The sequence below is a fragment of the Sebastes umbrosus genome, chromosome 20 (assembly GCF_015220745.1).
Source record: "Sebastes umbrosus isolate fSebUmb1 chromosome 20, fSebUmb1.pri, whole genome shotgun sequence".
NCBI classification, from domain to species: domain Eukaryota; kingdom Metazoa; phylum Chordata; class Actinopteri; order Perciformes; family Sebastidae; genus Sebastes; species Sebastes umbrosus.
In genome coordinates, this window is record NC_051288.1 from 15151251 (window position 1) to 15178217 (window position 26967).

The 26967-nt window shown below is 42.9% G+C and overlaps 1 protein-coding gene across 1 annotated transcript in view; it reads right to left on the reverse strand.

The window, feature by feature from the left end:
* Positions 1–23924, reverse strand: part of nrg3b (neuregulin 3b) — a 222508-nt gene extending 198584 nt beyond the window's left edge. Inside the window, exon 1 of the mRNA XM_037754700.1 lies at positions 21562–23924. Within this exon, the coding sequence (XP_037610628.1) occupies positions 21562–22405 (844 nt within the window). The 5' untranslated portion in view covers positions 22406–23924. The remainder of the gene's footprint in view (positions 1–21561) is intronic.
* Positions 23925–26967: the final 3043 nt, after the last annotated feature.

Here is a 26967-nt window from a genome sequence, read left to right on the forward strand (position 1 = left end):
AGTGATATGGGGGAAGGAAAAGGAAAGAGCGAGAGAAGAAATAGGGGAAACAAGAGGGAGGGCGTGTGTCAAACACATCAGCACATTAGCACACTGTTTGGCTTGGAGAGAGGCAGGAGGCCTCTGGGGAGATGAATTGCAGAGGTGTGTGTGTGTGTGAGAGAGAGAGAGAGAGAGAGAGAGGGAGATTGAGAGAGAGAGAGAAAACCTGTGGTTTTTCATGCATGTGTGTGAGGGCGTGTAATGAGAGTGTGAGCGTGTGTTTCCGGTGTGCACGTGTGTGCTTTTGTGCGTGTCACATGTGCGGCTCTGGAAAAGAGAGAGGGAGGAAGAGGACTTCATTCTCCGACAAACAGCCTCGGGGCCCCGTGAGCGGAGATAGATGAAGAATGACATCTTAAATAGTATGCATCAACTGAATACCACGAGAAGAAGAAGTAAATTGAGAAAAAAAAAAAAAAAAAAAAAACGAGCACAGAGTGAACCTGCCAGCACCGAGTTCCTGATTGAAAAAACGCCGGAGTAGTCGAGTGGCTCGGGCACCTGTAAGATCTCCCTTCGGAGGTTTACCGGGGCCAAGAGGAGACGGAACCTGGGACGAGACCCGGGGTCTGACCCCATACACACTGCGGGGAATACATTTCCCAGCAGGACCAGGGGCTGCACAATCCCCCGCAGGTATACACGCCGGAGAATAGCTGCTCTGCTTACCATGTTGTCACGGTGACCCTGACCTGCACATGTAGTAAGGTAATGGATGTTGGGCGTTGAATCGAGATTGTACTTCAAACAGAACGCTCTGGGTGTGTCTGCAAGCATCCACTCTACTGATAGGCTCTTTTTAGGGCTGTCAAAGTTAACGCGATAATAACACGTTAACGCAAACTCATTTCAACGCCACTAATTTCTTTAATGCATTAACACAATCAATCTTTTGGAGGGTTGTAGCGGGCTCAGTTTTAAAGCTAGAGTGAAGATATCTAAAAAAACTAAGGAATCCATAGGTAGGTCATGTCATAGTCGTCGCAAAGGAGATTGAATAACGCTCCAAATGTGCACTAAATTTTGGTGAGGAAAAATTGTCATGGACATTTTCAAAGGGGTCCCTTGACCTCTGACCTCAAGATATGTGAATAAAAATGGGTTCTATGAGTACCCACGAGTCTCCCCTTTACAGACATGCCCACTGACAGCTGTTGTTGCCTGCCTGAGGATATTGTTTATGCTAAATGCAGTACCTGTGAGGGTTTCTGGACGATATTTGTCATTGTTTTGTGTTGTTAATTGATTTCTAATAATAACCATATTCATACATTTGCATACAGATAGCATATTTGCCCACTCCCATGTTGATAAGAGTATTAAATACCTGCTAAATATCCCTTTAAGGTACATTTTGAACAGATAAAAAAATGTGCAATTCATTTTAGATTAATAGCAATTAATCGCGATCCAATATTTGAATCAATTGACAGCCCTCTCCTCTTTTTACAAAAGCTCAATGTGGATTAATCATATACAACATCAAACCAGACCTTCAGGAACAACTGCAGACATGTGGCACGCTAGTCTTTTTCCACTACGAAAACATTATGAAAGAGACAGCTATCTTTCTTTTCGGCATCTGTTTTGACAAAAACTGTAATGGAGAAGATCACCTGAGTATCTATGAACATTGCTGCCCGTTAAATAAGGCAAATGAGATGTTATAGATGTTTCCCATCAGTCTCTAAAATCCCGGTCCGTAGTACACAAGATTAGAATTGTCTGTTCTAATCTTCTTAGGCTGGATTTTCTTGCCAGCAGACGTGTAGGGAACCTATGCATGTCGTAATATACGATACGCTGACTCTTTGTTCTTAAGCCGGGAACAAAGGGTCAGATGAAAAAATTTGATCACATTGGATTTTTTTTGTGAAGAAGGTGGCGGTCTGACCTTTGAGGGGTGTGGCGGAGACATAAGTAGATAGACCTACATCCAAGAGGATATATAGATATAACATTTTACCAGAGATAGACAGGCAAGGGTTGGATAGAAGGTCAAGAGCTTTCAGTGCAAGTGCACAGATGGACAGACAGATAAGCCCCCCCACCACACACACACACACGCACGCACACACACACACACAACACACACTATTCATTTAGATTTGTCTCTTGCTGATCTACCACTCCCTGTCACAATGAGTAGACAGAGAAGCTTTAGACGGGGAAATCTACCCCTCAGCAAAAACACATTCATGCTTCTAGCCAGAGAGGAAGAAGACATAAGAAGAGGAGAAAGCAAGGCCCACTTCTCTGAGCCAGAGAGAGAGAGAGAGAGAGAGAGAGAGAGAGAGGGAAGAAAGAGCAAGAGAGCAGTAATACGTTTTCATCTGAAATATTAAAGCCACTGCATTAATCTGTCTTCCCTCTCCCCGGGGTGCTGGTGAAGGCTCTCGCTGTCCTAGAGTTCCCTGGAAAAAGGACAGAGGCTGGCTATCTCACCTCCTCCCTCTCTACAGGCCAGCGTCGGGCTCTCCACCTCTCCTCTCATACTGTAATGGCCATTTAAGTGTTTGTGTGGGAGTGGGCTGTGTGCTGGAGGTTTTTCTGAAATGGCCGCTATGAGCTGCGAGCACTGTCTGGCCAAATTTTGAAAACAAGGCTTAATTTGTTTCTATATTTTTCCACATTTATTCCCACATATTTCAAAGTAAGAGTTAATAAATGATTAGTGGACTAATCTGACTGACAGAAAATTAACTGAATTTGAATTTATAGTCATTTGTCTTACAAACATTTGCTGATTTAAGCCTCTATGAATGGTGGAGTAATCAATAAGGCGATAGTAGAGCTGTCCCAAATACCATTTTTTGGGCTGCACTACTGTACACACTTGCACCTCTACACGTAACAAACAGTGATAAGTGTCTGAGAATAACTAATAATAGTTAATGTTGAATGTGAATAATGAATAATGTTGTGGGATTATTGTTTATTTCAAGGGCTATTTGGGGATTTATACATTATTATTACATACATTACATACATACATATGTAATAACGAAGCATTCGCATACTGATTTGGAGGTCGAAGCTTCGAAGCAACCGGGTCAGCCTTAGTCGATAGCCAGAAATAGTGAAAAAAAATGCTCCACATTCTCTGGTGAATGAGAAATGTTGAGAAATATTTGGGAAGCTGTGATGGACTTTTTTTTTTTTTTACAATTTTCTGACATTAATCGAAAAAATAATGGTCAATTTCACTATTTTTTTGACAATTTTGACGAAACAAAAGATTAACCATTCAAAAATATAATTGATAGTTTCAGCCCAGGTTAAAATAGCTAAGTAGGTAAGTGCAGTTTCCTGATTGAGACATCAAAGCTGATGTGGTGGCAATTTTAACCTCAAATGGACACATCGAGGTGGTCAGTTTTTAACATCCATCATAAAAAAAGGCAGCTGCTAATGAGCTGTCCGGGTCCATCAAAGCCTTGGAGCTTTTAACACCTCCTCTAAATGTTCTGCTGGCACCTCATGAAGGTGGTGGCACCCATCTAGCCTTTATCTAGGCCACCAGATCCACAGCTGGACCCATCTGGCCTTGCTATCTCCTCTCTCTCTCTGTCTCCCCACGTACATGCATGATATCCATCAAATACACACACACACACACACCAGCTGTTGTGGATTACCAAAGAACAAGAGCGGGTGTATTTTCTGACTTATGGCCAGTGTTTGATGGCGTTGCCCTGATTGTGACCCACCACAAAAGCGCCAGCTTGCTTATTAATACATATAACAATACTGCATGCTTTGCTTTCAGATGCACACTACTGTGTACAAATGGATAAAACATAAATGCTTTAAAAGTGACTTCCGGGTGAATGATAGGTGAATTTTAAATCAAATCCACAGGCTTTGGCTGCATGCTACAAAAAGCATATCATGATTGTGTTGAGGGACGCTGCTGTTTGTGGCTCCAAAGTCCGACAACTTAAAACTCTCCCGATCCCTCAGCCGAAAAGGAACCCCATGAATAATGCCTTGTGCTTTACTTTCTCGTCTGATCAAGCCTCGACGTGGCCACTCAGAGAAATGTGGGTTCTTTTAATCAAGCCGATTTCCGCTTCTGAGAAACAGGAAATCTGTCCGCTCTCACCTTCATCTATCTTAACTTCCCCTCCATACATTGATCTTACACACTGACCCTCCAATCTTTCCACCGCCCGATCTCAGCTTAATCTTCATTATTCTCTGTAATGCCACAGACTCGTTCTGGCTGGAGTGTCAGCTTTATCTTTAGTAACCACCCCCCCACCACAACTCCGCCCGTCCCATACCACCCTCAAGCCAGGCTCAGACTACAGGAGTTTTGGGCCGAATTATCCCTGATTCACTCCCGACAATCGGAGGAGAAATCTAGTCTGGGACCTTGGTTGGTACCAATGTTCAGCCCAGATTATCTGGTAATGTGAGGGGTTTACAGACCCAATCTTAAACCTCCTGAACTGTTCGCAAACATGTTTGATATTTAAAAGTTAAAATCTGGATTAGTACTTAGGTTAGTACTTTCCGAGCGGGACCACAATTGCCAGTAAAGTGCTCAAGGGATGACGTCTTTTTGTAGGCCAACCAGTAGGTTAGAATCCCCCTGGTTTCCTCACCAATGGTTGGGTGTTTATCATACTTAATGCCCTTGAGGGTAACGTTAGCTAGCATACTAATGATGACAAATGTTAAAACTGACAGTAAAAATCTCACCTCCAGTTCTCAATGAAGAATAGACAACCAGCGTCTCCCCAACCATTTCTCATCCAGACATGTCTGTCAACAATGTTTGACATTGTCTAAACCACGTCAGTCTCCGTTTTGTTTACATCATCTTCCCCGTGAGATCACTTTAGATCCCATGAGATCACGTGAAGTGGTGCGTTGCTCCCTCTGGCAAAAATAATCTTAATAATATCTCGTAGAGTTAGTTTCAAATCTTGTAGTGTGTACATGTTGGAGATTAGAGAGAAGATCATCTGTGAAGTTTTCTCCTCACGTGCGTGTTTGCAACCCGATTTCATAATCGGTTAGGATTTTAAAACTCCTGCGGTCTGAGCCCGGCTTTACCCCGACACACACACACTCCCGAAATCTCAGAGGGAGCGCAGTCCTTTTGTAAAACAGACGTTTTAGGCGTAACAACATGCAAAATAGTCACTTGGGTAACAGGCTGAGGCTTTAAAGCTTAAGTTACTATGAGGGGGAGAAGGGTGAAACCGACGGACTGAGGCAGCCCCGCCAATTGCTTTCCCCGCAACCGCAATAAAATATTCCATCATATCCCTGAAGCATCCCTGACTCCAGCTGGGATCAAAGAGTCTACTTGACAACGGCGGTGTCTCGCTCGCACCGTGACCGAACCCTTCATTCCGTTCCATTAATAGCAATCACGGAAACTAGATAATGGGGTTTGGTGTTCCCATTTCCTCAGTTAAGTACAGGTACATAACAAGAGAAGACAAGTGTTGAATCAGATGCCGCAGTAAAAAGCGTAACCTCGCCACTGTTTGTGTACAAGGGCCCAATATGCATCATTTTGCTGCATGCACACTATTCAAAAGATCAAAACAGATTCCGCATCTCGCTCTGGTTGTATTCCTTTCAGGCTGTCTGTGACAGGTGTTTTATGGGGAGGAGCGCTGTTGTTGTGGATGTCCTATCAATGATTCAATGCAGCACATCAGATGGAAGGGGAGAGACGGAGAGAAAGATGTCTCTGCCTGGATGTACGGGGGGAACTTTCAATATATAATTCACTGAGTTGTCTGACAGGTTGGGTGTGAATGTGATGGATGCTTTTTCAGCCTCGTAGAGATTCAGTGCTCCTCAACCTTGGATCTCTTAGGCCACTTTGAGCATGAACTACACTGCAAAATGTCCTTTTATGATTTTTTTTTTTTTTATCCTTACATCATGCTACTGAAGAGCTGCAGAACGCCACACACGCGCACGAAGCGCACATCAAACAGGTGTGACGCACTCACACATTTATACGCAACCATAATTGACAACCGGCTCCTCCGTTTAGCTCAGAAGCACAGCGGGCTATGTACAGTAACTCTCCACTTGCGCAAGCTCAATCAACTCCCCATGAGTAATCAAACATCCATGAGAGGCATGAGCAGTAAAACATCTGGTACTCTTAAATCCGAGGATAAAATAATATTCAGCACCGGCAAGCTGTTCCCATGCAGCCTTTGTTCTGCCACTATATATCAGCAATTGTGTTTACTCAAATAGAAAAGGGCGCTCGACGTAGTTGAAATGAAATAAATGTCATTCCTGTCCACTCTGGTTTCTGATAAAAGGCAACTGTGCAAAGCTACAGTCCAAAGCACGTGTGTGTGTGTGTGTGTGTGTGTGTGTGTGTATGTTTGTGTTAATCGGCAAGCTCGGGCAACAAATCCATAGAACAGAGCCATGTAAGATGGCAGATTAGGGGGAATATGAAACACACTCTGGAGTGAGCGCTAGGCAAGGGCTTTTGTCTTGTTATCTTCGGGAGTGAGTTGACATTATCCCCATGGATAAGGTTTTACCATGCATGGATTACCACATGAGACAAGCTGCGCGCACCCCCAGGAAAATAACATGAGAGGACCTTAGTCGATCCCAGTCTTCATCTCCCTCTCCACTCCCACTCCCGCACTCACTATTCATCAATTCCATGATCAGCACACCTGGGGCTTCTGACACAATGTTTGAAAAGGATGGCATCTGCTGGAACTTCACTAGGGGACATTAGGTCATCTTTCTTTCTCCTTCTGTTGAGTAGTTGGGAACACATAAACTTCAAAAACCAAAAGAATCCAACTATATAGATGTTTTATTGATAACAATTATGGCTGTCAACATTAACGCGATAACGCGTTGAATTAAAATCGCCACTAATTTCTTTAACGCATTAATGCAATCGATCTTACGTATGTTGTACCGGGCTCAGTTTTAAAGCCACAGTGAAAATACTGAGATCATACGAAACTACAAAACCTACTAGCTTGTCGCCAAGGAGTCAAAATAACGCTACAAAGTTACGCTACATTTTGGTGAGGAAAAACTGTCGTGGCCATTTTCAAAGGGGTCCCTTGACCTTTGAGTCAAAGGGGTCCCTTGACCTTTGACCTCAAGATACATGAATGAAAATGGGTTCTCTGGGTACCCACGAGTCTCCCCTTTACAGACATGCCCACTTTATGATAATCACATGCAGTTTGGGGCGAGTCATAGTCAAGTCAGCACACTGACACACTGACAGCTGTTGTTGCCTGTTGGGCTGCAGTTTGCCATGTTATGATTTGAGCATATGTTTTATGCTAAATGCAGTACCTGTGAGGGTTTCTGGACAATATTTGTCATTGTTTTGTGTTGTTAATTGATTTCCAATGATAAATATATACAGATATTTGCATAAAGCAAGCATATTTGCCCACTCCCATGTTGATAAGAGTATTAAATACTTAAAAAAAATCTTCCTTTAAGGTATATTTTGGATAGAACAAAAAAATGTGTGATTAATTTGAGATTAATTGCGATTAACTATGATCAATCGTGCGATTAATCGTGATTTTAATCAATTGATAGCCCTAATAACAATACATTAGTACCCTACAATACATCAAAATAATGTGAGTTAAAGTAATACAATACTAAAAAGACGTGCAGAGACCTGCAAACGTTTTAAAGAATAGTTGAAAGCCAACTGAAATAGACAAGTCTTTTAAGCTCTCAGTGAAGCTGTCTGCCTATTATCTATGGGAATGGTATTCCACAGTTTTGGGAGCAGAGTTTTAGAAAGCTCCATTTTTGTTTTCTTCTGCTTCTCAGCATCTAACAAATCAGCAGTGGAGGATCAGACTGACCGTGGACTAAACACAAAACAAGACAGGATCAACAATACGGGCCGGTGCTCAGCCACTTAAAGCTTTATGTACATTTAAAAGTACTTTAAAGTTAGGTCTTAATGACACATGGAGCCAGTGTTCTTCAAAATATGCTGCGCTGTGTTAAAATAGCTCCATCACTCCATTTGAATGATAGGCTCTCTCTTTTTAGTTTTAATCAGACGACTAGCAGCAGGATGTTGAATATTCTGGAGACTCTTAATAGACTTTTAAGGAAGGCGAGAAGAGCATGTTACCAAGGCAGCGTTCTTGACATAAGAGAGATGAGATATATGCACAAAACAGAACCACAACTGAAACATTATTGGAGACAGTATTACAGTAAGTCTATGATATCACAAAGTTGTTAATCCTTTTAAAGACAATGTTTCCTAGTATATTTTTTTATAAAACGAATGTTTGAAATGGGAAAGAGGTACTTGCTTTTTTTTTAGGAGTCTTAACAACAGCAGTTTTGAAAGAGTCCAGTTCTCAAGGGATGTGTTTTGATTTTTCAGGACATCCGGAGACGTTGTTAAAGTCATGCTTCTAAAAAATCTAGTGGAAAGGCAGCACATGGAGGATTTGCTCTCAGTTAAAAACCAGTGGGCAACCTGCGGGTCTGAAAAGTGAAGCCAATGCAGAAGTGCCTTAAACTTGCATTCTTTCTAATAGCCAGCAGGGGGCGACTCCTCGGGTTTCAAAAAGAAGTCTGATTGTATAGAAGTCTATTAGAAAATTACCCTACTTCTCATTTGATTTATTACCTCAGCAAGCATTGTAAACATAGTATAGAATAGCCTTTATTGTCATTGCACTATACAACGAAATTGGGGGTGCATTAACTGAAGGTGCATTTGCAATAACACCAAGAATACAAACACGTAAAAACAAAAATGAAATAATAATAATAATAAAATAAATAAAAAAAGAACACTTAGGTCATAACAGAATGTATGATGTCACAGTAAATAAATCAGTATGAGGTAATAAATAAGTTACACATGTTAGATTGTTGCGGATACGTTAATATTGCACATGTCTTTGACAGCTGAGGGAAGTTAGTGGCTCATATGGTTGTTGAGTGTCCTGATAGCCCACGGATAAAAGCTGTCTTTCAGTCTGTTCATTCTGCTGTTGATGCTCCTGTTTCTCCTACCAGAGGGCAGCAGGCTGAGCAGGTGGTGTCCGGTGTGGAGGTGGTCATTGAACACGAGTTTATTGTCTCAATCGCTAGTTTCAAGTCTTCTTCAATACAGCATGATGTTCATTTAGTAAATTATAGTCCCATTTAGAGTCAAATAGACCATAAAGCAGGGGATGCTTTAGGACGGGGCTACCTAATGATTGACAGGTTGCTACCACAGCGTTGCCTGGGAGTTGTCTGCGTCTTTGTCTTACAGCTTTAACCCTTTCACAGTGTGTTTTCCGTTCATGAGAAATTGTAGTCGCCTAAAATGTCTTATTCAGCGTTCGGTTGTACTTGGCTCCACCCTCTTGTGTCATTGCAATACACAGTCTATGGTTAGAAGAAGAAAAAAAGAGTTCTGAGGTAGGAAAATGTACAGATATCGTCTTTTATTTCTAAGAATTGACTTTATTGTTCGAAAAATTTGCTAATTCCTTCATTTGTGCATTTGAAGCACAACATATTACCATTATGTAATGCTTTAGAAAATAACTGCTGAATTGGATAATCCATTTGCGATCCAATTTGACATTTACAGTAAGGAATAAAAAGATGTGAACGGTCATGATTATGTAAGGCACAGAGGTGTCATGGAAAGCAATGACTAAGCATGTAACACCTATGCAGCTTTAAGGTTCAGTGTAATATGGAGGAACTGAAGGATTTCAGAGGCCTATCTGCAAAAAAGCATCACAATTCATAATGAAATAGTCTTGGTTCCTTATCATAATTTCCTTGGGAATTCTTCTGCAGGGAGTGATGACAGTAGGTAATATGGAATGATGAATGATACTCTTATCTCTTCCGGTGCACTCCTGAGATAAGAGCTCTCATTGGCCGCTATTCATATTGTCAGCGGTGTGTGAGGTGAATGAAAGCAACCCACAAAGAAGAACTGAGAGCAAAGAGAGAGGCAAGAGTGGGCCTTAAAATAGAGGACAGGAGGAGGAGAGTTAAAAAAAGGAGAAACTAAGTATAGAGGCATGAATGATAGTGGGAGGGAGGCGAGAGAGAGAGAGCGAGAGAGAGAGGTGACCTCCATCTCCACCTCCACCTCCACACGCCACAACAAGCCTCTCCATCTCAACCGGGGCACCATGGCACATTTCCCGTCACTGGGGGTGGCAGCAGGCCACACATTGCAGTGAATCAATCCGACTGCTGCAACCTCCGCAATCCACACTTCTCCTGCAGGCTCGTCATGTACCCAGATGCTATGTGCGAAGCAGCGCTAGTGAGAAATCATGTTCCACATGCCGCGCATACCTCGGTTTTTGAAGTCGTGACTTCACTATCTCTCCGTGTTGCATAAAGCGAAGGTTTATAGATACAGAAAAGGTATGGAGGAATTGATGCAAAACGGTCTAAGTGACACTTTACAACTTATTTTCATGCCAACAGGACGGGTGCACGTTTGAAGTTAACAACGTAGCAGACAATTTAACATTAACAGAAACTAAAAAACATCATATATCACACGTTTTAAAATCTTCCACACGGCGCTCTCCATTTATAACCCCCTCATACAGCTTTTAAAATGTTGCTTTAAAAGGGTATGCAGCCCATAAATATGTTTTTATAATGGTTAATGAAGGCTTTATGCGGCCACCACAGCTGTAATCCCTCCAAAATGGGACCATATATCCAACTGAATAGGGAAGGACTCAAGCCCCATAATACCTAAATCACACATGGCACTGCAGTTGTGTTGCCACTTGCAGTCCCTTGGACACAAAAAAAATTGGCTGTTATTAGATTCATCGCATCCCACCAAAACCTGCCTCAAAGCCACACGTCCCCCCCGTCACCCCTCTACCTCCAGCTCCCATCCCTTTCCTTTCCTTTCCGCGTTATTCGTTTGCAAATTGATAACGGAACCAGAGACCCCGCAGGGTCCGTAATTCAATATTGGGATCTAACAGTCTCAGATCAGATATGATGGACTGTAATCCTCTCTGCGCTGCCACAGCCACATGCACCACTATATCTCAGTGCCCCTTGAGCTATCAGCAAGTCACTGCGTTTTTTCTGCACATGAATGAATGAGCGGATGAATGAATGAATGAATGCATGAATGGCTGGTGGTTTGACGTATTAGAAGCAGGCCAATACTAAGTACCCATACCTAAAACGCAAGAAAGCACTGTGGCAGACTTGTGGGTAAGTAGGCATGACAGCATGTGATTAAAATGAGTGAGTTAGTGAATACTCCCCCAGCACGCACGCACACACACACACATCGCCACCACCACCACTAAACCCAGTCTTTAAAATTGTTCTCTACTCTCCATTTCTTCCAATTTGAAAAGATGTAAAGCGGGGGAGTCATGTTCAGAGACAATAATGATCCCACTGTTTACTTTCAATTAGGATTATTTCTTTCCTTAGGCTGAGTACACCTTTATTTCTCTAAGGAAACATTAGTAACCATTAACTCCGTGGGAGAGGCTTTTTGCCGCATTTATGAAAAGAGATGAGCAAAAAAGAAGTCGAATGTAAATCATAACTTTTACTGATTACGTGTCCAGGGACTTCTAATATTATGAAAGGCCACATATGACTATTGGTGCCTTTGCCTCTGAAAGACAGCCTCTGGATGCCGACTATCGTACAGTAACATCTAGAGATGCACCGATCGATCCGCCAGCTGTCAGCTGATCGGCCATGACTGGTGACCGGCCCATCTGTCTCATATATCTGACTTTTTGCTGGCCAAATTTGTGGCAGCTGCGGCACACAGTACACACACATACACACACAACATGTCGTCGCTGTAGACGTTCTCCAGCATGAGTGAAGAAGACATAAAGCTCGCAATTTGTAACACCTGCAAGTCTAAAAAAAAAAAAGCCGTAGAGGAAGAACCTTAAAAACATTTGGAACAACTAACTATTTCATTGTGGACATACAATTGAATTTCAATTTTCCATGAAAGAAATGTTACAAAAACGTTTGTGTATGCTTTCAGTTATAGTTCTTAGAAAGAAAATCGGAATTGGAACATAATTAATGTTAAAAAAAACGCTTTACTTTTCTCAAACCGACTGTTGGGATCGGTCAACTGAACCAAACTCTTCAGACACCGCTCCAGCTCCGCTCTAACTAGCTTTGGTTGAGGGCGTGCAAAACTAGCCGCTAGGCAGGTATTATGCAAATTTGTTACTTGGTGACATCACAACGTTACAGAAGAAAAGGCGGGTGTTACAGAGCAGTGTTTCTGTGAGGGAGACTAACTCCCTTTGCCGTGGACTGTGGGATTTGTAACTTTGCAGACATTTTACATGGACAAAAAACTACACTATATAACACACTAAAGGAAAGGGAAGAAGTACAAAATCAAGATTCGTAATTGGCCAAAAAAAATGCAATCGGTGCATCTCCAGTAAAATCCTATATAATGTTTCTGCCATTAGACCACTGAGCATGGGATATCTCAAGCACTTTATAAAAGGGAAGCTTCATCAATTATTCACACTTCCGGCAACACACATTCCACATGTTTCTCTTCCCATACATTAATATTTCAGCCCCTACCACCCCTACCACCTCCCCAATCCCTACCTCTTCTTCTCTCTGCCACCTCCCGGTGGACATTTTGTCTACATAAATCACGCAGTGACATTAAGAAGCCCTAAGATGGCCTCAGTCAGTACTTAAGAACGCAAGTTTCTCCACCAAGAATCTACGAGTCCCCTGACTGCTGCCTGAGAGTCAAATGTCACTCCGAAGCATCGGATAAACTCCAAAAGACATCTATTTACAGCAGCAACACAAAGTTTTACTGGCATGCCTGCATGTGCGCACAGTACAGGGAATGTAATGGACACCTTATTTGTAATATTAGACAGAAGTGGCCGTATAATGAATGACTACAAGAGATTTACAATAAAATAGAGTTCAGATTAGTTGTTTGAGATTGGTGGTGAGATTCTTGCGGGGAACTTTTGTTTACTAAGCCAATTTCCCGCAGGAAGCACTCAGTCCCAAGGCTTTTTGCACCCCTAATGAGCCCTGAATGTTCCAGGTTACAAAATGTCAAGGTTAGGGTTAGTGTCATGGTTGTGGTTATGGTGAGCGTCTGACAATTCAACTGAAAGAGGCGGAATATGTACACGGCCTGAGAGGAAGTGTTGCCGAAGAGGCTCAACTCAAGGATCAAATGTCCCTTGTGTGAGGGACAATGGCATGCAACAACAATCCAAGGCTACAATCTCGGATGTTACACGGTGGACTCCGTACTGGACCGCTGAGCCAATGTGACACATTTCGGTAGCAGTTTCACCCTCGTGTGTCCAAACCTCATGCTCATGTTTACCTGTCAGTGCTAGCTTGTTTCACTCTAGCGTGCACTCAACAGCATTATGCATTGTGGTAATGAATGATGAGTACTGGACAAAGAGCAAAGATGTACAACACTGGATCTCTTGTTGCACAGTGATTTAAAGCTGCAACTAATAATTATATTATTATTATGTGACTATTATTTTCTCAATGAATCGATTCATCACTTATACCTTTAATAAAATGCATTGTAAAATTTCCCAGAGCCCAATGACATACTCAGATTGCTTGTTTTCTGACCAAAACTTAAGGACATTCAATTTGCGGTTATGTCACAAATAAAATGAGATTAAATCCATACATTCGTGAGGTTGGAACCACAGAATGATTCCCAATTTAGCTTAAAAAATGACCGAAACGATTGATCGATTAGGAAAATGGTTGCAGATTAATTTCCTGTTGAGTGACGGATCGATTCAGCTAGGGCTTCAACTAATGATTATTTTCATTGTCGATTAACCGATTAGTTGTTTGGTCTATAAAATGTCAGAAAATGGTCCATAACATTTGTCCAATGCTCAAAGATATTCAGTTTACTGTCATAGAGGAGTAAAGGAACCAGAAAATATTCACATTTAAGAAGCTGGAATCAGAGAATTTGGGCTTTTTTTTTTTTTTTTTTTTTTAATTATTCTAAGCGATCAAAATAGTTGGCGATGAATTTAATAGTTGAGAGCTTATCGATTCATTGTTGCAGCTCTAGATACAGCTCTACAATGTCTAAAACCTAGCACAGTATTCCATAGATACACACACACCCACACACGCCTATGGTGCCATAAAATGTATATATAATGACTATTATAACATAATGCACTGATAATCTACACTGATTTACATAGCCAGCTGATTCCGTTCTGTATAGGATACATCACGGAGATATCGTGGTGACAGGATTAAAGTGAAAGACTTGAAAATTCAAATATGGATACCTTGAGGGCAATCTGCATAAAAATGAGCGAGATAATAATAGAGCGGGTAGAATGGTGGTCTGAGATATGCAAAATGTCTGGCCGAGCCTCATTCACTCAACTGTGATGAGTATATGCCTTTACCTTGCAGCTGGAGCCTTACTTCTGGAGTATGCTCTCATGGTTTTTGACAGTCTTCGCCCCAACAAATTCATTTTTTTTCTTTTGTATCCAACACGCCCTATTTCTGTCCTTCTGCTCTTCTCTCTCTCTCTGAGCCCTCCTTACTTGGGGCCCTCTCCCTCCCTCCCTCTTCCTTATTGATTCAGTGAGGTTCAGTGGGCAGAGCACGGCACTAGCAACAGAAAGGGCATGAGATCAATTCCCACAAAATTTCAAGCATTCGCCGGGCTGTCACTCTGGGATAATTTGTCCGCAGGCTTACCCCACTGCATACACTGATGTATTCTGCTTTGTAATTGGTGCCCATCCGTGTCAAGTGTCTCTGCTAGCTAGAGGTTCGGGGCCAGCACAGCAGAATGCTGCATAGTTTCATTAATTTGCATGTGGAGTATATACGCACATCATTTACTGTCTGATGAATCTCAGCTATGCCAATATTATTCTTTCTTTTTTAAGAAATCTGTCTGAATAATTGGGAAAAGAACCAAAGCTCTTTGTTTTGAGATTGTATTTGTGAATTTTTGTGCATTATAGAAACACTAATAGGACTGCCTAACTTAGGTCTTGCTCTATCAGTCTCTTACACACATCAAATTTACTTTCAAAATGAACAGTTACAAATCAAAGTTTTACTACATTATAGGTCGTATCCCCTCGGTTTCGCCGTTGTCTGTTCTCACACTCGTAGCTCTGCCAGGTGGCTGGAAGTCCCTGTCGTACCGGAGAGCAGCATTTATGCTTTGTTTGTTTACAATTTCTTTCTGAACATCACGATAGTTGTGGAGAACAAAATAAGCATATAAATTTAAGTCCATCGCCCTCCTCAAAGCCGCAAACCATGCCTTCATACGTACGCTCCATAGGGCTGATAACGCCGCTGGACACACCGCTCGCAAATCGCTCAAATAATAGCTTGCCTCCTGCGCATGCAGGCAGTAATAACATTACAAAATTCAGCATTTAGCTGCACAACAGCCGCTAGCGAGGACAACAATGTCAACAATGCCTGTAATTTGTTATCCAAGTTGAATTAAACACTAGTAGGGCATGGTTGTTGCTCATGCCTCCTCCAGCAATGCTAATATCAATTTCTATTTCTGGTATCATTACATTAAAACAAGCATATTACTGAAATCCCTATTCATTTAAAAAAATTAAGCTTCTTTATAGCCGCTTAAATTACATTTTGACATACAGTGGCCACAATAGACAGATTTGCATGGCCCTCGTGTTACACAGGTATTTCCTAAGAGCACAACTGTATGTATTGTGACTGGCAGCCCCTAGCACCGGCTCCACTGCTATTACTCAGTGTGTTAGCATCAAATTGCTGCATTGAGTTTCTCTTCTGAGGCTTACAACAAGAGACGATCTGCAAGTCACATGCTGAGACGGAGAAAAAAACAGCTTAGGTTCAAATGTTCTTTAATAACTGGTAAAAAAAAAAAAGCAGAGGCACAAGAACCCACTTCCCAACTAGGAAGATATTTGTAAATCGGTGCAGCTGCTCACACACACACTGTGCCGGAGCAGCCCTGCTCGGGCCGGCCTCGACGAACAAGCAGAGCGTGTCTCAGGAGAGACAGAGGGGCCTCAGAGGCAGCCTGGCAAATCTGAGCCTGACCTCCCTGGAGAGAGAGAGAGGGAGGCAAACTGGATTTATATCTTTGTTTTTAATCCCCCTTACACGCTCCACTGGTCCTACAGTAGTACTTTGTGCTGGCTTAATGTATAGTCAGGAAAAAACAAATAACAACAAAAAAAACAAAAAAACAGGAGCTTGTGTGTCAGGAAAAACATCTATTTCTGTTCTTTTTCACTGTGACTATGTCGCTCTCTTGTGTTTTCCTATCTGAAATAAAAAATGTGGCACAACATCCGACTGGCTTTTGACTCCGTAGCTATGCTGCTTGCCTGTTATTCGTCACAGCCCCAGTGTTCAGTTTGACATTGGCCTCTTGTTAAGCTGTTTTCTGTTTTGGGAGGGAGTTTATTTTTGCCCCAACCAATCACTGTAACTAAAGTATCCATCTGCTCGACGTCATTTACAGGCGACACACAGAATCTGCTAGAAAGTCAGCTTTAGCATGCTGATCGAATTATGTTAATTGATTTTACGGGACAAAGAAGTGATAACAAAACTTCTGTTCACTTTAGAAAACCTTTGCACAAGTAGTTCCGAGATGTAGGACTAACTATAAGTACCGAATCCTCCTCCATCCATTTTCTTAATTACCAAAGGAGCCAACTGATAAATTAAACCCATGAGGATGACAGCCACAACACTTTTTCATCTCTTTAAAAAAAAAAATGCCTTCACTGCACAGCTGTTCTGGTTTAATGGGCTGTTGTTTCAGTTAGTTGATTTACAGAAGGCGTGATAGCGGTGTCTGGCTCGCACACAGATGACAGAATGAGTCCCCACCAACTGGGCGAAACGGCCATTGATTCAATTGAAGAGCAGCACCAGACCTTTTGAATCGCTTGACAAAAATTTCAATGTGGCTGGCGATTCACAAGTCTGGAATCAGGCTAGTGAGATGTGCGCGGAATTACAACCACACTTCACTAAGGAAGATCCCTCACAAGCGAGAGGAGAGTGGAATCGGGCCCCTAGCCAACGCAGCGTCCATGGTTTCCCCAACAGGCATTCATTGTGCTTCTGCTCCATTCCGTTATTTCCTTCCTTATGAGCCAAAGGGGCTTGTATGTAGAGAACGGAGTCGGATACATAATGGCCTTGGATACAGAAAAAGAAATGATAGATTCATGAGTAAGGGAACACACGTGCTTCGTGCTTGTCTTTGTGTTCACAAGTGTGCCAGTTTTTTTCTGCGTCCGCCCATATGCTCATGAATGCGAAGCTGAGGAGCTAACGTATAAAAGGGAAGACAGGAAGCACAAAAGCAAAAAGCAAAAATAGATGGAGGAATACAATGACAATGAGAGCGGACACAATAAGGGGAAAGAGGGAGAGTGAGGGAGAACGAGGACGAAAAAAAAAGACAAAAGGAGAAGGTAAAATATGTCATTATCCCCAACGGACAGAGCTTGTCTTTCTTCCAGGACACAGAGATCCATTTAGATCTCCACCAAACAGCGGGAGCAATAGCAAATGAGTACAGAGGAAAAAAATGTAACTGCCTCCTATATGCAGTCCAGCTTATGTGAAACCTGAGAACCATACAGTATAACTGCATTAGCACACAGTTTAACATAAAATATGAGATCACTTGGCTGTGGGTAAAGACAAATGCACCTGAAGCCATGTTTTACACAGCGTTTCATCATCAGCCAAGACGTTTTATGTGTATCTTTACACTTTAAATACGCTGCATTGCACGACTCTACAAGCTCGATACATGCACGCTTTAGAAAGAAGCTGTATTCCCAAAACTCTGGAGTTAGCTCCATAAAAGGGAATGTTTTGCCCTGAAGAATACCATGTTAGTGTTTTTTGCATCAAACATAACACATAAGTGCTGTACACAAGGGTTATGTGAATGAATATAAACAGCACAGAACGTGTGTAAATTGATGTAATAAGCAGTAAAAAGAGAACGCTTCAATATTTTCACCAGTAGCAACAATGTCAATACGAGGCACAGGGAGGAATAACATAGCAACAAGAAGACATTTAACACAAAGCGTAGCCTTGAGAGGATACGCAGTGACAGCAGTCCTCTCTGAACACTAACCGTTAAATCTTAGCCATGTTCCTTAAAGTTTTATTGTTGTTTGATACCTTGTAAATTCACATTGTTCACGAATACTGGTATTGATGATAGTTTATGAACATATGAACTATATAAATCAAAGGATTTACAGCTGTGGTTCTGTACAAGGAGAGCTTTCCTGCAAAAGTTTAACAATAACACTACATCGGCAACTAACGATTATTGTCCTGGAACGTCTTGTTTTGTCCACAACTTCAAGATATTCAGTTTACTGTCATAGAAGAGTAAAGAAACCAGAAAATATCCAACTTTAAGAAGCTGGAATCAGAGAATTTTGACTTAATCGATTATCAAATTGTTGGTGGGTAATTTAATAGTCGGCAACCGATCGATTCGTCGTCACAGCTCTGAATAAGACCTTTAAAAACGGGTGAATGCAGCAAATTCAACTGGTGAATTCAATCTGTAATGACTTTTGTTGATATGCTTCTTCTGTTAGTCTGAAATTGATCTATCAAGAAACCTGAGGACTATACAAGGAATTCTAATATGTCTTGATAGGCTTTTTGCCACAGATGTCTATTCATACATATAACAATCAGCCTATAGTCAGCTGTGACAACAATTCATTCATGCGCAGACCAACGAGAATAGACCTGCAGCAATTTTACTACAAGGAGAGATTTTCAATAAAACAACATGTGAAATGTCAACTGAAAAAGAGATCACTGTATCATATGCTGAGTGAGTTACTTCCCACTTGACATTCCCTACGAAATGGGTTTTTGCTTCCACAAGTTTTATCTTACAAAAAGAAAAATCGTAATATGTACATGCTATAAGAGTGATGAGAATCTTTTATGGATTCTTAACAATAGCTGTAAGACTGCCATAACTTTCTGGTGAGGTACCCAGCTATTAAAATGACACTATTCATTGCTTTGAAGATATTAATGTTCTTTTTTTTTTAAAGTAGCAGACAGAATCTATTTCTACAAATATCAGTATTTTTGTAGCAAGGTTTTTTTATCACCACAGAGCTTTAACAATGCTTGCTGCCATGGTGATGTTTTGGGGGCTGGGAGTTTATAGCTCTCATTAGTTTTCCTATATTCTACACAAAATGGATTTGAAGGCTTACATTTTTAGGAACTGGTTTACATTTGGTAACATAGAGTTTATAAAAATATCGGCAACAATCTAAAACCGTGTTTTGTTGCCTGTAGAGCGACGCTTATGCCTGATAGTTATTTACTAAAAGCAGGGATAAAGATGGGCGGAAATGTCAGCCCGCTCAGTATGATGTCTACATAGGCTTGAGACTTATCAACAACATCAGCCTCCACTGAAAAGTACTTGTATATGTGACAGCTTTTATTAACTGAGGGCGGCTTTACTAGGCATGCTTTGGCTTTTGAAGGCAGTGCCCTTTCATAGTATACAGTACCAACAGATGTGTCCTGATGTTCACACAAGGGGGGCTGCCCAGTTTGGCAGCTTTCAGCTGTTTGGCAGCTCTTTGGCGAGTGACGTAACTGCCTCTGGAGCAGTGGATTATGCTGCGGGAAGAGTCCGAGGACTGTCTATTGGCATTTCTATACTTCTGTCACCATTGGAGTCCATTGTCGCCGGATGAATTCAAGCCGACCAAAGCCAATGTTCTCGCTCAATTGGGAAAACTACAAAGTTTAAGCTATTTTCTCCACAGCTTTTCAACTGCAAACAGAGTACATAATGGTTTAATATCCAATGTCCAGCCAGCCATGCTGAAAATACTTGCCCCGAGGTGAAGAAGGAGAAAATGATGTCACTTGATCACTGTTTGCCTGCGGAATCAATGCCATTGACGCTTTCCAACTGAAAAACGAGAGGCTATTATTTGGTCAACCGGAACAGCTGTCCAAACATATGATCCACGACAGAAAATGTGGAGAAATTAAGGTTTCAGTTTTCACATTAACGTTTTGTCATTGCCCTCGAGAGCACTTTGCTGAGAAAAAAAAAAAAACAGGAACCAGACAATTGCATAATTCCCCCCCATGTTAAATCCACTTAGCTCATATTCTTACCATGACATTTTGATCACAGTACTTTGGATCCCTTTGCATTGATGCAACTGTATGAAGCTATGGTAAATTATGCAACTGAATATACATGTGCTGAAAGTGAATCAAAGCTGCAAGATAATGTTCCAATATAGAAGATGGAGCCTGGAGTTCGAGAATAAAAATTCTACATAGTCATGATTACACTCGCATCCTGCCCCACCCACATCTGAAAAACAATGCCTTGTGATGTTAAAAACATGTCCCCTGTGGAATGAATAATCAGGAAGCCTTCCTTCTTTACACGATGCTAAATACGCAAAATTCACAGCTCTCCAGCTTTACACCCTATATCTCCCTCAAGCCCTTCCCTCACTTAGCCCACTCCATCTGCCATCTCTCTCCACTCACGGCTCCCACTCTCTGTTCCCCTGCTTTGTTATGCTTCCTGCATTTTCTTCCTTCCTCTTCTACTTTGTTGTTTGTCAAAGTATTTCCCCTCTTTTTCTCCATTTCCTACCTCATCTCTATCCACTTGCCCTTTGCAACCTTATTCTCATCCCTACATCCATCTACTTTCCCCTCTGAGCCTTATCTTTCTCTCTCTCTCTTTCTCTCTCTCCCTCTCAGTGTATCCCTGCAGTGTGAAAGCAGTACCTGCGACACTCTGCTCCCAGTATCCTCTGATCTAAATGAGATGTGTGGCCTTGCTATATCTGATTCCCTTAGACAGGAGGTGAGAGCTAACCTTTCTCCCACTTCGACACCTCACCGGCTCCTGTTATTTGTTTTCATAACACAAATATGCTGTCCTTGGTCACAGCACACATCACAAAGCTTTAACATCCCAACTCAAGCAGACAAAACACAATAAATTCTATTAGATGCAGCCATGTCTTTAATGGTACTTATACCAGTGTGTGTGAAAAAAAAACTCCTCTGGAGGTAAGATTCATATCGGATTAATGCACAAGTGAAAGATAAAGACGAGAGGGGTGAAAATACCGAGAATATCCCCTGATATCTGTCTGTGCTAATGAATACGATTAATGTTAAGCTGCTGGAGTATCCACTTTCCATGTGGATATAAAATGAAATAATTTATATTCTCAGAAGGTGAGTCATACCGAAGCATATCAGACAATTACCCAGGACGTACAGTTATATGTGCACCATGATTACTACTGTAAAGGCCCAGAAAAGAGCTCTTGTGAAACACTCATCTCAAGTTCCATACATAACCTGACACAGCAACACTCACTCGCACAGCTCCATAAACCCAAAAAGTGAACTTACGTGTTCGGAAGCGGTGGTGTGGGCGTGTGGATGGACCCTTGCCCGGGCGCCCGTGATTCCAGCGTGATGTGGGCTTGACTGGGCCTGCCGGCAGGGAGGTGGTTGGCTGCGCCTTGGCGTTGGTCTTCACAGTAGTTGTAGTTGTTGTGGTGGTCGCTGCAGTGGTGACGGCGGCAGAAGTCTGCCCTGGCTTTGAGTTGGCGGCTCCGTTACGACCATTACTGCTGCTTCCTTTTCTAACAGTACTGCGAGGGGTGACCTCCTTACCACTGAGTGGCGGGGTGAGTCGTGTGGCGCGGGTGGTGGAGGTGGTGACCGCAGTCCCACTAATGCGGGTGCCGACGCGGTTGTGGAGGTGTGGGGCGCGATTGCCGTCCCCGTTGGCGGTGCTGCCGTTGGCCGAGTGGTTCGCCGGCGGCCCCGATCGAGTTCTTGGCGCTGGGGCCGTGCCGTCCGCAGCTAGCGGCGTTGTGGTCGACACCATCGCTGTGGTGGAGGCAGCTGAAGTAGTGGTGGCTGTGGAAATGTCGGGCCCCTTTGGCATGGCACTGGGTTTGGAGAGAAATATAGGGTCCTGTCCAATGCTACCTTTGGGATCCACCAGATCAGTGGGGACATAGTCTTGGACAGATCCCACAACAATCCATTTCAGCAGCATGAGACTGAGTCCCAGTCCCACAAAGCCCATTACCAGGGGCACGGCACACAGCCAGGTCTGCTGGCGAGGCCACACAGCACAGGGGCCGCAGCGGAGAGGGCCCGGGGCTCTGGGAGACGCCTGTTCAGCCCCTGGCTCCTCCAGCGTCATGGCCGCTAGACTGCTTGCACCCGAACGCTCGCTCATCCTGCCGGAGCTGTTCGTCTCTTGGGGGGTGTTCAGGAGGTCAAACAGGTGGCCGAATGATACGAGGGCATGTACGAGGAAGGGGATGAGGTGCAGAAGAAATGCCGGGCATCTTAAGCATGTACCCACACAATACCTATAGCCTATATATCTACATGCACAAACATAAAAACACTAACTAATGCACAAGCACCCACAAACAGACACTCTATTACTAATTAAAAGCTGGCACAGCACTCAAATGCATACACACACACATACACACACACACGCAAAATATAACCTACACTCCCTCTGGCGGACAACAAACCAAACACACACACACACAAATATGCACAAGAATATACACACTTCCTTCCACACGCAGGTTATGGGCAGGTGAGAGAGCGAAGCCTCGCTGTAGTTCAGCGCTAACGAAGCGATGATAAATCCCAGGATGCTTCACTCCCTTGTTAAAAAAAGCCGACGTAAAAAGAACGGAGAAGGGTATCGATCCGCTTCAGACTGGAGCTGTAAATCCATGTGCGTGTGTGCGTGCGTAGATCAACAACCCAGGCACCCTTCTCCACTCTCAATTTGGTTGATTATCGGCCGCATGAGGTCCTTAAAATGAGAATTGTTCCTGTATTCTCTTGGGTTTCATTGGAGTTAATTTGATCTTTTTCTACATGCATTAGAGAGCTTCCTCTTGCAGGTGTCAGTGTCGGCAAGTTTGCCTCTTAATAGCCCTCAGTTTTCCGTGCCCGGCCACCCTTTTTTGGTCGCTCCAGCTGTCGGTAATCCAGTGGGGGGGAGAGAGCCGGTGAAACTAAACGAGGCAGGGCAGACGGGATCTGATGTGATCTGCCGGTGAGATGGGGTGGTGGTGCCCGGGGTAGCGGGCTAAATCCTGACTGATCCGGGTCCAATCTCCTATACGCCGACGACACCGCTCTGATTTTCCCAGAGTGACAGCCGTACGTCTCCAGAGCTGTCTGCCTGCGATGATAGATCCGGTTGTTGGTGGTGGGTGGAAAAAAAAGAAGCCTCTACGATTACCTTCGCTGCATTCCCACAGTGGTGCAAGCAGCAGAAAAAGGGAGATGGAGAGAAGAGAGAGGACGAAGGGAGGGAGGGAGGGGGCTGCTGCTCTGAAAAAATGATGCGGCGGCTGTTCTTGGAGGCTGCAGACTAGGGAGAGACAGAGAGGGAGAGAGAGAGAGAGGGCGGAGGGAGGGAGGGAGGCGGTGGGGGCTTGCTCAATCCGCGGTGAGTGATGTGGGTTTCACGGCTCCTATCCCATCTGGCGCTCTGCTCCGGTTCACCGCCGTCCTCAATACTCCAAAGTGACGACTAGTGCCTGCCCCATGTCTCCCCCCTAGACTCCGCGGGCGTAGGTGTGCGCTGACTCCCTTATCAGCTAAAAAGAAAGAAGAAATTCTGCTGGGTAGAAGAAGGTAGGTAGTGGGAAAACAAGAGAGAGAGAGAGAGAAGAGAGATGCGTGTTGGCTAAGCTCTGCAGCAGATGCAGATAGGAGGCAGAGGGAGGAGGCGGCAGGCAGCAACAGCAGCAGCGCACGGCGCACACACACGCGGCTTGGAGAGGAGAGGCGCTGCCATAGACACACCCCAGGGAGCGGTGAGAGAGGAAGGGAGGGGATGGAGAGGAGGAGGGAGGCGCCACCCCGATGTCTTCCACCAGTGGCACACGAGAGCAAACAAAACCAAACACCTGGCTCATAATTTATGGGCGAGTTAGAGCACTACTTCAACTTGATACTCCTGTGGGCAGTAGATGAATCCTTTATTTTACAGTTCACGAGGGACAGTGGAGCTTTGGGCGCACAGCCAGCCAGGTTTTATGGACAGTACGATATCAGCACATGAGTGAAAAACACACTCACAGTGGAAGCAAGGCTCGTTTTTTAATTAGCCAGACTTGGCATTTGTATTTATAAAAATAGTGACATAGCAAGCATGCATGGATAAAGCCTCTAAGGACACATACAGGTGCAATGCAATCAGCGAGTTACTGTATATGCACATGTGAAAACAGGAGCACTTCCATGAAATTCAGGTTGAAACCAACATTTTTAGAAGGTCTACCAGCCTGTTCTTATTCTCAGGGCGTAAATATAAGTCACCCTTTAGCGTGGGTACGAGACGCACTGGGCTTTCCATTTACTACAATGTATTCGCGTCAATATAAAAGCTGCAGGGAAAGTGTGCTGGGAGTGTGGTGATGTAGCTTTAAAAGAAACAAACAAGGCAGGCAGGAGGGGAGTAGGGGTGTAAGAAAATATCGAAAAAATCAAATATCGAGATATTATGTTTTGTGATATTGTATCGATTCTCAAAAAACGCAGTATAGTTTACATGCAAAGATGAACTCAGTCAAAACTTTATTTCATTTTCATTTCAGATGCACCCTCTCAGTGTATGTGCCCTCTCAAAGTAGTGCTATCATGTTGGGTTTTTCACTGTGATAAATGCAAATGCAGATCCCACAGTTCTGACATATGGCGGTGTGTTCTTTATACTATGACAGTTTTCAGATTAAAAAAATCGCAACATATCGCCTTTCTTACATTATCGCAATATATTGAATCGTAACCCCTGTATTATGATACTTATCGTATCGCCAGATTCTTGCCAATACGAAGCCCTAGAGAGGAAAGGGATGGGTCCAACAAACACAAATCTTTCATCCAGGAGAGCGCTGTTCGGGTTCTGTGCGCCACATTACAATCGGCTGTTTATTCATTTCCCGTGTTCACACAACATTCAGTGTCATTTTCACTGTACAAATGTAGCAGTTATAGTAGTAGTAGTTAATCCAACTGTGTTGTTTTTCCCTAAACCTTACTATAGTGGTTTTATTGCCTGAACCTAAGCAAGTGTTTTTGTTTACTTCACAACATTAAGCACGTGTTCACTGTGACCGAAAAGAGTGATGCAGAAGGGTCTGACAAGGCGTTAGTATGTGAAGAATTGGGATGAGAATGGTATACCCAACACAATTATTGAAGTGTACGAAAGGAGATACGATTCAATACTGAGAGCGTTTAATATTTTCTATATTCACACAATATTGCTAGAGATTTGAGCTAAAAGCAACAAACGCAATAGTTGTAACTCGAAACATCACTTTCATACCGGCCGTCTGTTTTTTGCACACACATTGTCATCATGGGAGACGCATCAGTGCTGCCACATTACTAGAGTGTGACTTCCCAGTTGTCCTCGATTCATTTTTAATCAGAAAAGAAGCTATTTTTAAACAAGTTGTGGTCGTATGAGGACTAATCAGACATTTAGATGTCTCTACTGTCTCCTATTTTCACAAAGTGGCACTGAATGCCGCTTCTTTTGTTGTATGTAGAACAGTGGGCGACCTCCCGGTCTGAAAAGTGAAGCCAATGCGGAAGTGCCTAAAACTTGCATTCCTTCTAATAGCCAGCAGGGGGCGACTCCTCTGGTTGCAAAAAGAAGTCAGATTTTATAGAAGTCTATGAGAAAGTGAGCCTACTTCTCACTTGATTTATTACCTCAGTAAACATTGTAAACATGAGTTTATGGTCTCAATCGCTAGTTTCAAGTCAAGGTATGCTTTAGGGTGTGGCTATCTGTGATTGACAGGTCGCTACCACTGCGCTACTTCAGGTTGCAAAAAAACAAGAGGGCAACGGCCAAAAACCATGATGGTGACGGTCAAAATGCCAAATTCGAGGCTTCAAAACGGTCAACAAAGTCCACAAACCAGCGGGTGACCTCACAGTGACTACGCCCACTTCTTATATACCGTCTATGGTGTAGAAGAAGACCCAGAAGTTGACGAATATAGAGGTAACTCTGGTTTCTCATTCATTATTCCTTCAAGATAAGGTAGGGTTGTGGCATTATTCAAAGCTACCATCTGAACGTGATTGATTCTGTTTAACAATGAAACTGGAGTAATGGACAAGTTCAAGAAAATAATTATTTCGTTGAAAGAGTGAGTGGATATATACTGTAATAATAATCCTTGAAAACGGGTGTGTGTAGTATGTGTGTGCCTCTGTGTGAGATGAAAGTAAGTGGGGGGAGAGTGAGGAAGACAGAGAGAGGTGAGATAGGTAGGAGAGAGCAAAATGAAGAAAATGTCTGCTGCTTTTTCACGCGACTTATATAAACATCTGCAATACACAGTTTCAAGATCCGAAACCTTGCAATCTTTCCAACAACATCCCAAACAACATCATTCATTCCAGTCTAAACTGCTTATGGCTCATTGCAAAAAAAAAACTAGATGCATTTCAAACTCCTCACATTCCCCAAATGACTGTAAAATTGTGCCATTTTGAATGCATTGTTTTCACAATAACAATTTGCACCACCCTGAGGTTGCTTTCTCAATTGATTTTCATAAATAATAGAACATGACTGGCACAATTGCAGCACTGTGACATCTCCGTGCTTATTCATATTTCTTTATAGATCACATCTTTCATTAGCGGCTCTCGCTAATGCGTCTGATGAGTCTGACTGCATTGTTTACTGCTTTAGCAGTAGAGGTATCGTCGTGCTCTGAAGATGTGTTTAAA